This window comes from Protomyctophum parallelum (genome assembly GCF_964188405.1).
Source record: "Protomyctophum parallelum genome assembly, chromosome: 6".
NCBI lineage: Eukaryota > Metazoa > Chordata > Actinopteri > Myctophiformes > Myctophidae > Protomyctophum > Protomyctophum parallelum.
In genome coordinates, this window is record NC_139701.1 from 19,066,847 (window position 1) to 19,079,565 (window position 12,719).

The following is a 12,719-nucleotide window of genomic DNA, read 5'->3' on the forward strand; positions in this document are numbered from 1 at the left end:
ATTTAAAATCATTAAAAAACTTTGATGACAAAAAAATAGACTGCAAAAAAGCTTCTTTCCATGAACAATCAAATATATGAACGAACTGATAAGAACCAGAGCGAAACAGGACAAAGGAAAACGCTAGCCGGCATGCATCTGAAGGAAGCCAAACAAAAATAAGTTTTACTCTTATGTACCTGTCCTGTACACAAGATGTAAAGTAAAGTACAACCTTGAACCTTAAACCATTGTTAGCTAACCTTGACACATAAAAAACCTCTGGCTCTTTGGGTCACGTACCCTCTGTGAAACCACTTCAAATGTTATGGTGTCTCGAAAAAACATCTGCCTGCTCTCCACTTCCAAACCAAACCCCATGCAGCGCTCACACATGAAAACGTTTTCATCCATTCCAGGGTGTATGTCTATGGGTGTATCATGTTGTTTGAGGCTATAATGTGGTGAGAAGAGGGTTGGGCAGGGGTGGGCAACTTTGACGATGGAGAGGGCCACTATATTCCCACACTAACTCCAGAGGGCCAAATTGCATATTACTGTTGTAGCAAAAATAGCCGAAAAAAATTGCTCAAAAATATAGTATAGATCAGCTATTTTTGCTATTATTTGTATTGAAATCCTGAATTATTTTTTGCTATTTTTGAATTGGAATCCTGAAAAGTATTTTTATTTTATTTCAAATGCCTTTAATTATAGTTATGTTAACTTTATGAACGAATACATTGGACATAAAAAAAGACAATTACATTTTAATACTACTCATTAAGCTACTAATTTAGACTGAAGTAATTGAAGCGGGTCATTTACAAAACATCAGTATTTCTGTATACTGTGTATATTAACCTGAGGGCCTCATTAAGTGAAGATGGGGGCCGCATGTGGCCCCCAGGCCGCCAGTTGTCCATGTATGGTTTAGGGTATTGGGATAGATCATATAGAGTTGTGCCTAATTCATACTTAGTTTTACGTGTCACAAAACAGATCCACAATCTCACAAATTGTCAAATTGCCACACACTGAAAATAGGACTGCGACACGTTGTGAGCTTGTAGATCGGTTATGTTTGACGTGCGACACTGGTACACAACAAAGTATAACTTAAACAGGTTTAGGGCTGAGAGTGGTACAAAAGGTAAAAATGGCATTTATAAAATTCCAGCCATCATATAATTTTCATGTCCTCACAAGTGTAGTAACACGTGTGTATGACTGTGTATGACTGTGTGTGTGTGTGTGTGTGTGTGTGTGTGTGTGCGTGTGTGTGTATGTGTGTGTGCGCGCAGCTGCACACGCACGTGTCTAGAGGCACACGCCTCGCCTAGCAGCTAGTGATGTCCGACGTCTGCAGCTGAATCCTAGGCATTAATTTCATATTTCAGCACAGCCTTCAGTCATCAGGGTTCTTATCAAAGATACATACCACACCATAATCACACCACTGCCTGCCAAAAATACCTCTGTAGGCAGACACATGAACACAGATGAAAGATGGGCGGGGGAGGCAGACAGGGGGAGATGATTTTGGGGTAGGAAGAGGAGTGTAGCAAATAAAACGTGGGCCACACAGCAGTGGAGGCAGCTTCAGTGAGAGAAATGGATTCAGTCAAGGCACATGGGATAACCCCCCTCCGCACACACACACAGGCGCACGGCGCATGCGCACGCACACACACACACACACACACACACACACACACACACACACACACATACACACACACACACACACACACACACACACACACACACACACACACACACACACACAGGCAGCATGCACTTGTGTTACAGATTGCCGTTCTAATACCTGATGCTTTTCGCACTCATGACTTGGCGTTTATTGTAGGCCTATATTATATAAGCTCAGCTGCAGGGATCCATCCAACATTCTAGGCCGGGGGTGCGTGGCATGAAAAGGCTAATGGTGGTGCTTTGGTTTTATTTTAAATAATTATATTAACATTATGCCAATATATGGCATATATGCTGCTTACATATGCCATATTCAGGTTCATATATGGGCATATATGTGCATAGGAAATATATGTCTCTATATAGTTTATGCATTTTTTTTTCTAAGGCGAGAGGTAACAGGGGGTGCACAGCCCAAAAAGTTTGAGAACCACATAGAGCACTGATTCCCGACCTTCTTCATTTCAAGGACCCACATTTAATATGATATATTTTAAAGCTGTGGGACCCTTTTAGTGTTTATTACTCTGAGAGTGTAACATGGAACCAAATGGATCACTTCACACCACCAAATGGATCACTTCACACCATTGTAGAGAAACAGTGTACAGTAGCCTACTGAGTAGGCCCAGGCCATGCAGGTCACTCAGCAAATTCAAGTGTTTGTTCTGTATTTAAAACAGCTCATTCTGTTTCTCTGCTCAGAATAAGCAAGGGGGGGTGGAGGCCAGGTTGCTAATGAATGCCCTGAGTGTTTACATTCATAATGTGAACATTAGCATGGGGTCTTGTGGGGTAGTGCGTGTGGGGGGGCTTGTATTTATTTGTACACCATGAGTGGGGCATTAACCCCCTACCGGCGTGGAAGATGCACAGCACCGGGGCTGCGGGGCATGCCTGAGCATGCTCCCCCTGTTTGAGACCCAAAGGCTGGGGTAGCAACTGGCCACATCATCCACTGACTGTCACTGGAGGGGACATACTGTATGTAGCCCACACAGATTCATTTTAGCATAGCAGCGGTGGAAAGTAACTATAAGTACATTTACAAACTGTACTTAGGTACAATTTTGAGGAAATTGTACTTCACTTGAGTATTTAATAGTTTTACTTCTACTCCACTAGGCCTACATCTCAGATCCAAATATTGTAATTGTAATCCAATACATTTACTTGACAGCTTTAGCTAGGCCTACTAGTTAGGCTATTTTGTAGATTTATTTTAATTAGGCCTACAAATAAAAAACATAACATAACATGAACAACTTCATCCCTATATACATTTTGGCTATTTGGAAATAGCTTGTAGATCTGCTAGGCTTATTTAAAAAATGTTTTATAGGCTACATTTGAATACTTGAAATGAGACATTCTGTATAATCACATCAGTAGGCCTACTTTCTACTTTTGGTATTTTACATTTTGAATTCCAGACTTTTACTTGTAACAGAGTACCCCGGTATATTTCAAAGTACAAAATATGAGTACTTTTTCCACCACTGAGCATATGACAATTTTTAATTACTTTTACGGTATGTTTTTAATCTCTTCCATGATGCACACAAAAAAACAGCAGCCTCAGACATGCAAACTCACACAGGCTATACATACACAGCTGTTTGGACCAAAGATTACACATTACACATTACACAGACTCCCATCTTAATTAACACTCACGCATGACTGAAGTCAAATGTGACAGAAGTAGCTTAAATCTAATGTGCTTAAATTCACATTATAAAATGTGAATGGTCATGTAGGCCTATGGGGAACCTTCTGAAAGCTTCATGGGCAAAGATAATCAACTTCAACATCTCAAACAATAGGTCATTTTGAGTCATGCAGTGTTAAATGTGCCAGATGACAGATGTTTGATTCATGTAAGAATGCTTACATGATTCTCTCTGCTTAAACGTAAACAGTCTGAGGGACTGCATCATGAAATCATGTCGAAAATTGACAGCTGGTCGATTTATATAAGGCTTGCCTTATATAAATATAATATATAAAAGGCTTTTCTCATTATTTATTATATAATCATTAATCTACAGTCTTCAGTGCACACACACACAAAACCCCTCTAAAGCAGGATTTATAGGTCTAGTTTTCTTTCTTTAGAAAGCGTGTTTATGTGTCAGCTCTCACAGGATCAGTAGTAGAAGACACCTGTTGCTGTTGCAGTGCACTGTGGTACTTACATGGTAGACTTTTCACAGCTTGCACACGGTACACGTGCAGGGCGGTGTGGTGGGGGGGCTGTGGGGGTGGGCTTGCAGTCCAGCCAGCTGACTACCAACCAATGAGACGGCCTCAGCGCTGCGGCTGTATAAAAGAGCCAGCCTGCAGAGACTCTACATTACAACAGCTGGCTGCTAACATCAACGTGGACCTGAGCACACACTGTGGATTCCTTACTTACATACAGGATAAATAACTTGGCTTGTATTTGAAGAAGCGAAGGTGTCCTAAGGCTGGAACTTTGCTCGTCATCAAAGAAACTCTACGTTGTTTTTCTTTTTACGGAAATATATCACAAACTATCGAGGGAAATATGCGTCTGACACAGAACATGTCGACCATCTCGGAGTCCGCGACATCGGACTACCCGTTCAACCGGACAATTAAGATCACTGTGATCGGAGGCAGCGGCGTTGGGAAAACAGGTAAATAAGTAACATGTTGAAATTAAGCCTTTTTCTCTTACCGTTTCAGTGAAAAGCCGTGTGTAGTCTAGTGGTCTTTCCACCACCCACAAGGCAGAACCTAATTTGATCAAATGGAGACAAAATATTTGGCTACTATTATCTACGGTAGCCATACTAGTTACGGGTTTTATAGTCGCACAATGTAGAAATATTTATCCATATGAACTTGTTCTAACATCACCCTTTCTTTCTTCCAGCTCTGGTAGTCCGATTCCTCACCAAACGCTTCATTGGGGATTATGAGAGAAATGCCGGTAAGCAAAAAACAAATGACAAAAAAACCATCATAATGCTGCTTTTAGCTTTATTTATCAAATTCGTTTCTTTGTTTTTCTAACATGGTGAAATCGTTTTTCTAATGTATTTATTTGAACCCCCAATCTGCAGGAAACCTCTATTCAAGAGAAGTGCAAGTAGATGGAGAACAAGTGGCGTTACAAGTTCAAGACACCCCTGGTGTGGAGGTAAGAACCGATACAAGTCTAATACGTTTGTCCGTCCAATATAAATATAGCCAAACTACAACGCCTAGTAAGCTTGTGGATAGGCTAGAATGAAGGTCATTTTGAGTGTTTATGTACAGTCAAATACAACAATGTTGATACATTAAGTAAAATTGTTCCATAACTACTGGCCATATAGTAGCTGGTAAGATGCCCACAGTGGCTGTGAAGCCACTCCAAGCTTTTCTTGGGCAGCGGTCCAAAGACGAGATTTTTTTTTTTCTCCCTCTCTGTTACAGTCACTACAGTGTAGTCGTTCAGTCTGTCTCGTTTCCCATTTTGGAGTAATGGATGTCTGGATGTTACTTAGGGGCCAGGGTAAATGATACCCCATCATCCAGACTTCTCTCTCACACACACCTCACTGCCCTTGTTCACTCAACACTGGCCCAGCAACTCTAGAGTTCATGTCTGCATTCCCACCATCCTTTAAGGAAAACACTGGTTACATAATGTCAAAGTCTTAAACCCATCAAAACCAGGAAAGCACCCGTGTCATTTAGCATCTGTGAAATGAGTATTTTTCTGTGTTTTTAATCACAAACCTCCCTCTTTGTCCCTCCCAGATGACCGACAACACGGTCAACCTCCCTGACCACGTGGCGTGCTCCGTGCAGTGGGCGGACGCCGTAGTGCTGGTGTACTCTGTGACGGACCGCCCCAGCTTCCAGCTGATGGAGCAGCTCCACCGGCTGGTGGCTCGCGCCGCAGGTGCGGCCGCGCCTCCCATCATCGTCCTGGCCAACAAGGCTGACCTGCTGCACCTGCGGCGCGTGGACCCCCAGCAGGGGCCCGTGCTGGCCGAGACCCTGGGCTGCTCCTTCTACGAGGTGTCGGCCAGCGAGGACTACGACCAGGTGTATGGGGCCTTCCACAGGCTGTGCTGCCAGCTGGCCAAGCAGCAGCCCGCCGCCGTGCCGCTGCCCTCCCAGGGCCCTGTCGCGCCTCCGGAGAAGAGGCGCTCACCGCTCATCCCGAGGCCCAAGTCGCCCAACATGCAGGACCTGAAGAGGCGCTTCAAGCAGGCGCTCTCCGCAAAGGTCAGGACTGTCACTTCGGTGTGAGCGTCCGGAACAGTAGTGCCGCCCGGCGCAACAAAGTAAAATAAAGCTTGAGAAAAGTTAAAGGGAGGGCAGAGATGACTCCATTTCGTGGGTCTTCTTCCACTGGAGGTGATGACTTCCGCATGTGGACACAGACTCTGTCCTGTCCTCGTCGCTGGCAGAATATGTCGCCAGTGACTGCAGCGGTTGTGACTGAGGCGTTGGCTTGTCCCTGTGTGGACAGACGCAGACAGGCACAGCCCGTGGCTTGTTACGCTGCACAGACTGCAAAACACAAAGTGGTGGAAAGAAAAGAAAACCAACTATTGTTGGCAGAATCGGGAGCAGTGGCTTTGAAGGACACCACATTTTATTTTTAGCTGGTGCCTATTGTGGCAGACTGGATGGTTTAGTTCAGACAGACATCTGCATAGCAACATTTCAGATGCTGATATTTTCTGACCGAATCACACTTCTGTGCAACAGTTTCTTTGTCTGCATTCTTGTGCAGCAGCCATCATCCTGTATGGTTATGTGAAGTGTTGGATAGGATTGGGGTTTCCTAGCAGGGGGAAACGGGTTCTAGTGTATTACTGATGCACTTTAAAGGGGAAAATGTGTCCTGTTAATTTATTTGTTAATAAAAGAGTTGAATTCCACAAAGTCTTTGGTGTTTTTCATGGTTTAATGTGAACTAATTTTGCTTGGGTCACACACACACACACACACACACACACAGGTTTCTTCTATGGATTGGATTCTGATTGAAATGAACACTCTTAAGATCTAAACTGTCATATTAGTTAACATGGATATATATATATATATATATATATTGCAAGCTTCCTGTGAATGCAGTCTCATTTCTATGATGGACTTTATGGACATGACTGGTACGTGCAGTATCGATCTGTCACAGGTCTGGGCAGGTGGTTGTCCTCCTGGGCAAACATCACTTCAATGGTGACAGATGCTCACTGAACGCATTCATAGACTGCTCGGTCGACCATCATATCCCTGGTTCACATGTTCTGCCTCCTGTTAATAAATGGGTCCAAATTGGCATCTTTTACAGGAAAATCTGTCAATCGGTAATGGCTAATTCGGAATAAAACAAAATAAAGGTGGTCCAGATAAAGACAAACCAAACGATGTCTGCTAAAAGGTTAATTAGTAATAATTGGACTAAATTTTGATGGTTCCAAGAGTTGTCTGCTCTCAGAAGAAAGGCATTCTGAGAACTGACTCCCAGTAGACAAGAACATCCAATAATACCGTACTAAGAAAGCTGGTATGTGTTCCATTGGCTTTGGTCTAGCAGAGACGGACCATGTTTATTTACTGTTCCTAACTGAGTTGAACTCCATTATTGAATCCTGCCATGCCTGTTCTGAACTGTGGGCCACGAAACCAAAGACTATGTTCACTACGCCAGTCAACTCTTTTCATTACTCATGTACTCTGTCTGCCTCTCACTCTTTCACATGGTTGAACAGACTTAGATAAACAAACATTGAGAGAGACTGTGGTCTTCAAAGTTGTCTTGTCTGGGTTAAAATGTACAGTTTTCCCACTAGCACATTATTGGGGGCTGCAAAAAGATCTTCCTAGCAATTATCGACTTATCAATTACATTGTTGAATATTCAAGAACCCCTTTTCTACGAATCAATGATGAAAATAATCTACTAAAGCCTTATACTTTGATATAAGTATAAAATATACACAGACAACTGTGTCAAGCAATGCACTATAGACACATGAATTTAAATAGATTAAATCGATGCACCGCTACAGAGTATGGCATGCAATAGCTGCACTGTGCCATGCCAATCTGTTTCCGTTGCATATGTAGTGGAAGATTCCTGAGCAGACCTGTGCTGGCTGCCTTGGCCCTGCTTGTGACCAGAGCTGGCTCAAAGGTGTCACGGTGGAGATTCAAGCAGTGGTGGAAAATGTAAGTAAAAGTATCTCAAATTTGTACTTAAGTACCAACTATGTGTTTAGGAATTTGTCTCAGTATGCTTAAAGACATCATCCCTACCGTCCCTATTGGGGCGAATATTTGGTGAAAATAGCGCTGATCTACAAGCTTGTAGACAACTTATTTTTGGGAAAAATAGTTGGTGTAGAGGGAAAAAAAGAGGTGGCCTGCCGCCTAATATAGACCCTTGGGTAGCCCCTCTCGGGACCCTCCGTAAGTGGCTAGCTGAGACAGAGCAGATCAGAGGCAGGAATGTAGGGACGCGCAGCTAGCCACTCTCGGTGCGGGAGGCGGTACAATGGGAAGTCAATAAGGAAGTGAAGGAAGGAAGAGAGAATGTCAGAGCAGCCAAAACGGTCAAACAAAGGCGCCAAACATCTCACCACCACCAAAAGGCTGCAGCATCTGTAGCGTGTGGAATAAACCCTACGTAAAGTAACATCCAAATTTCAGAAAACTTTACGGAGGGTGCCGAGAGGGGCTAACCCTTGGGGGACTGTGGTCAATGAAGTAAATAGGATTTAAGTGGTTAAGACAGAACAAGAATGAAAATTATAGCTACAAGCAGCAATGGGAGGTTTCAAGCTTGCCATACAATGGAAATGATTTAGCCTCAGAGAACAACAATTTAGTATATTTCCTAAATGTAGTTTACAATTAAATGGTTTCCGGTTGATTACTGACTGCCATGTAGAATATTGAATGGATGGTTTTGTTTTTAGTACCAACTGATTTATCAAAACAAGTGCTATCCATAGGGAATATCACCACCATTACATTTTGGCCAGTTCAAACATGGGGTGAGCGCAACAATCCGATTGTCCAATCAGAATCACGAGTTCTAATCTAAAATGTCACAGGCCATGGACGCTGGGAATAACTAACCACATTTTACATTGTGTAATAAATGGCCCAATAGCATGCGTAACCATTTTCAGGAGATTCACTCAATCCAATTATGAGATATGATGTTTTGGCATTCGAGGCACTCGAGGGAATAGGCTGTACTGGTGTACTGCTTGTGCACACATGACATTTCTACAAAGTCTCAGATCAATCAAGCACAAAAAGTTATTTACATTTAGGCAAAACCTTAATTCAAACGTATTAACTAAGTACAACTGTAATGTATGTGCAAAGTCTAATAACTGGTCCAATCTTTAGCTATCGATAGTACGAAAAAAGCCACATACTGTAAATCAGAATCAGAAGCCTTTATTTGCCATTACATGTAAACATGTTAGGAATTAGTTTCGGTAGTGAATGAGAATGTGGTGTTCAGTGGCAAAGCCACACTATACACAAAAACAAACAGCCAGCAGCGGTTGGAATTACCTATAAGAGATTTCCAGAAAAAAATAAAAAAAGTTTATTCACCTGCATAGATACAACTTTCACTGGTAATTGGACTTGTTCGAATCTGCTTCATTTGCATCTGTGCATGTGCTCATGTTTAGGAGTGAAATACACATTCGTGGCGTGTTCCTGTGCTATGGATACACGGTTGGGAGCACGTGCTCTGATCGAGGGGTCGCCAACAGCATAACACGCCACACGTTGTGTAGTGAACTCATCCTACGCATACAGTATATAAGTAAAGAACTGATGAGAGAGAGAGAGAGAGAGACGCCAGAGAGAGAATCATATTGCACGGGGCTTGGAGGTGGTTGACAACAGCTTTAGCAGCAGATGATGTGAGGCGGCGTGTTAATTTACTTTGCCCTTGGCTTGGCTCTTGGGTGACACATGGCGACTAGGTGTGAATGTACCCTAACAGAACGTGTACTGTACGTCCTCTCTCTGTCGTGCGCTCCCATGTGAGGGATCACTAGCACGTAACAACTCACTGACACATATCTGATAGAGAATAAGACAAATAAATACATAATTGACTTTTTCTTGTGTAGATGTTTGGCTGACAATTAACTTTATTTCTGTATTTTAGGAAAACATTAGTTATGTTATGGGGGACACTTAATATAAAAGTGACATATATACCATTTAACATGAAGACTGGGATTCAGGGGTTAAGGGAAAAGTAATTAAGACCCGTTCAATGAAAACAAACTCGGCACCCACAGCGGAATGTTTTGAAATCGAAAAGCGTAACCACATTTCTGGAAAACGTTCCCTCGGCTCCAAGATCCCCTACAGGCTGAAAAGAACATCTCATTACAACCCGCAACATGCTCCCACACATCCAGAATACATGCATTGCAAGAGTGTGTGCAAAGTGCACGTAAGCTTGTGCGGGTGGCACGTGTGGCATTCAGATGCCGAGGTCTGGTACGAGTCTCTGGGTGGCAAACAGGAGCTGGGGGATGTCTGTAGGCCTCAGGAGCCGGGTGGACAGAACCAGCACCTGGAACACAGCAGACAAGGCCTCGGTTAGCTCAGATGGATTTTGGGGAGGTCCCCAGATGATAGTAAAGTGTCAATTTAAGGCCATTTTAATACCTTTTAAAATAAACATTACTGCATCAAATGTTATCGACAAACTATATTACAAAAACTCTGATGTGTGAAAAAAAAAAAAAATTGGTGACATTGGTGTTTCACTAAAAACTCGGCTTCCCAGGATATCATAGGTGAAGATCCGCTATAACACGCCTGCTGTTGCACCAGGCTGGCTAATACTGCCTGACTGCAGTTGAATGTAGCCTAAGTTGAATGAGAGCTACAGCTAGGTACCAATGTTGTGTAGTGAACGGCTCTCAGATGATCAATTGTTGGGGGTTCGATCATTGTAGAGCTAAATATTCTGTGACTACTTAAGGTAAGGAAATGTGAAAAAAAAGAAAGTTGAAATGTATAGTTACGTATAGGGCTTCCCGGTCTAAATGGGTCACCTATTTTCAACCTATCTTCATATAATTGGTCCTCACTAATGCTAATTATAATATGGTACTGTACCATTTTGGTCCACTACTCCAGGGGTTCCCAACCACCGATGCCGGTCCGCAGGACATGTACCACTGGTACGCGAGAAGCTGGCCGGGAATTCCAAGTTTTCCCGAGCCGTGAATCTATAATCTTGTGTCACCAGTACAAAGTCATTTTCTGATATACAGACATAACCTTTTTTTATCATCCAATTTAAGCCAATGATATAACATTATGTAGTGATATATTAATATATAAATAGAAGCCAGTCATTGACTGCCAGTCAGCTTCTGTGTTTTGGTACGATTGATGCACGACTACCGCATGATTTAAATAAAATTAACCTGCCTAACAATGATGTCACTGGTATGTAGAGACGTGTTTAGAGTAGTGAGTAGATTTTGAGCATTAGTGAGGACCAATTATGAAGGTAGGTTGAAATTGGGTGAAGTCCTCCTTTAAGGACATGATCCAGCCATACAACATACTTAACACAGTGACAGGACCTCTGTTGTCTGTTCCTTCTTTCCCTAAAACACCATGGCAAACGCTCCAAGATTCTTTTCCCTCCTGGCTACCAAGCAACACACACACGCACGCACACACGTCACACGTGTCATAACTGCAGACTCACTCCATGTTCCACCGCAGTCTGAAAAAACTCATCAGACTCCACCTCAATCCTTAGCACTCCTTATTTCCTTGTATCACTTCTTGTCGACTATTTTTTAGACATTCTAGTAATTATATGCAGATGTACCGGTATGTTGGTACCTGTCGTTCACATCCTATGTATTATTTAGTTATACACATACTGTTTCCTTAAGTTTCCACAATGCTTAGTACAGAATGTTGTTTAGAGTTAGACAAATGCTACTGTAGGCTTGATGTTTAGCTGGCATTACAATTATAGCATAATAAAATTTGCTAAATTTGCCCTGTAGTTTGTTTTTACATGCCATTAACTTTGCAAGTTGCTCTGGATAATAGGAGTGTCTTCTAAAAGCCTATGGTTCAGACAACCTGCGTCCAATCCGTCCATACAAAAAAAGAGTGAAAACCTCTGCTCTGTGACCAGCAGCTCCATGGGTCACACACACAAGCACAAAACCCAAATATACTTGTGCGTTGAGGTCAGGGTGTGTGTGTGTGTGTGTGTTTGCCTGGGCAGTTAATTATACAGCCCTCTCTCTTTCTTGTGCATTTCTGATTACAGATGGCAAGCTTTGAACTCAGCCAAGTCTTTCATTCTCCCTAGCCTCAATCTCTCCGTGTCTTTTATTAACACAACAGATTATACAGTTCTCTCTTTCTCTCTCTCTCTCTCGCGCGCACGCACGCACGCACGCACGCACGCACACACACACACACACACACACACACACACACACACACACACACACACACACACACACACACACACACACACACACACACACACACACACACACACACACACACACACACACACACACACTTTGCATGAGACGCTAAACACAGTCGCAGCATCATATGTATGTATAATTACTGTGAATGTGCATTAATCAGAGGACAAGTTCACCCGTCAGTAAACACAGCTGTGTAACTGCTACCATCTTGATCTCATTTACTGTGGTAAATTAGTTTCTCTATAATGGGAACACATATATGTACTAGTGGTTCTCAAACGTTTTAATTTGAAGGACCCTCATAACTCTCGACACTGTACAAATGGACCCGTAAAGGTCTCAGTCAGTCTCAGTTGGCCTATGAGCAGCTCCAATGGAGCAGGTTGGGGGTTCAGTGCCTTGCTCAAGGGCACTTTAGCTGTGTTGGGGAGGGGTAAGTGGTGGCCATTAACTTCCCCACCTGGGGGATCGAACTGGAAACATTTTATTTTAAATAAAATATAATTAAATGCACATATGATA

The 12,719-nt window shown here is 42.7% G+C and overlaps 2 protein-coding genes across 2 annotated transcripts in view; one reads left to right on the forward strand and one right to left on the reverse strand.

Annotated features, from left to right (window-relative positions):
• The first annotated feature begins 4,069 nt into the window (after nt 1-4,069).
• On the forward strand, nt 4,070-6,609 carry rasl11b (RAS-like, family 11, member B). Its single transcript, XM_083766611.1, has 4 exons — nt 4,070-4,355; nt 4,595-4,651; nt 4,785-4,861; nt 5,467-6,609. The coding sequence occupies exons 1-4, from the start codon at nt 4,244-4,246 to the stop codon at nt 5,962-5,964; spliced, it is 744 nt and encodes a 247-aa protein (XP_083622737.1). The 5' UTR covers nt 4,070-4,243; the 3' UTR covers nt 5,965-6,609.
• A 2,536-nt stretch (nt 6,610-9,145) lies between these two features.
• scfd2 (sec1 family domain containing 2) overlaps nt 9,146-12,719 on the reverse strand; it is a 176,608-nt gene continuing 173,034 nt past the window's right edge. Inside the window, exon 9 of the mRNA XM_083766887.1 lies at nt 9,146-10,288. Coding sequence (XP_083623013.1) covers nt 10,196-10,288 — 93 coding nt within the window. The 3' untranslated portion in view covers nt 9,146-10,195. The remainder of the gene's footprint in view (nt 10,289-12,719) is intronic.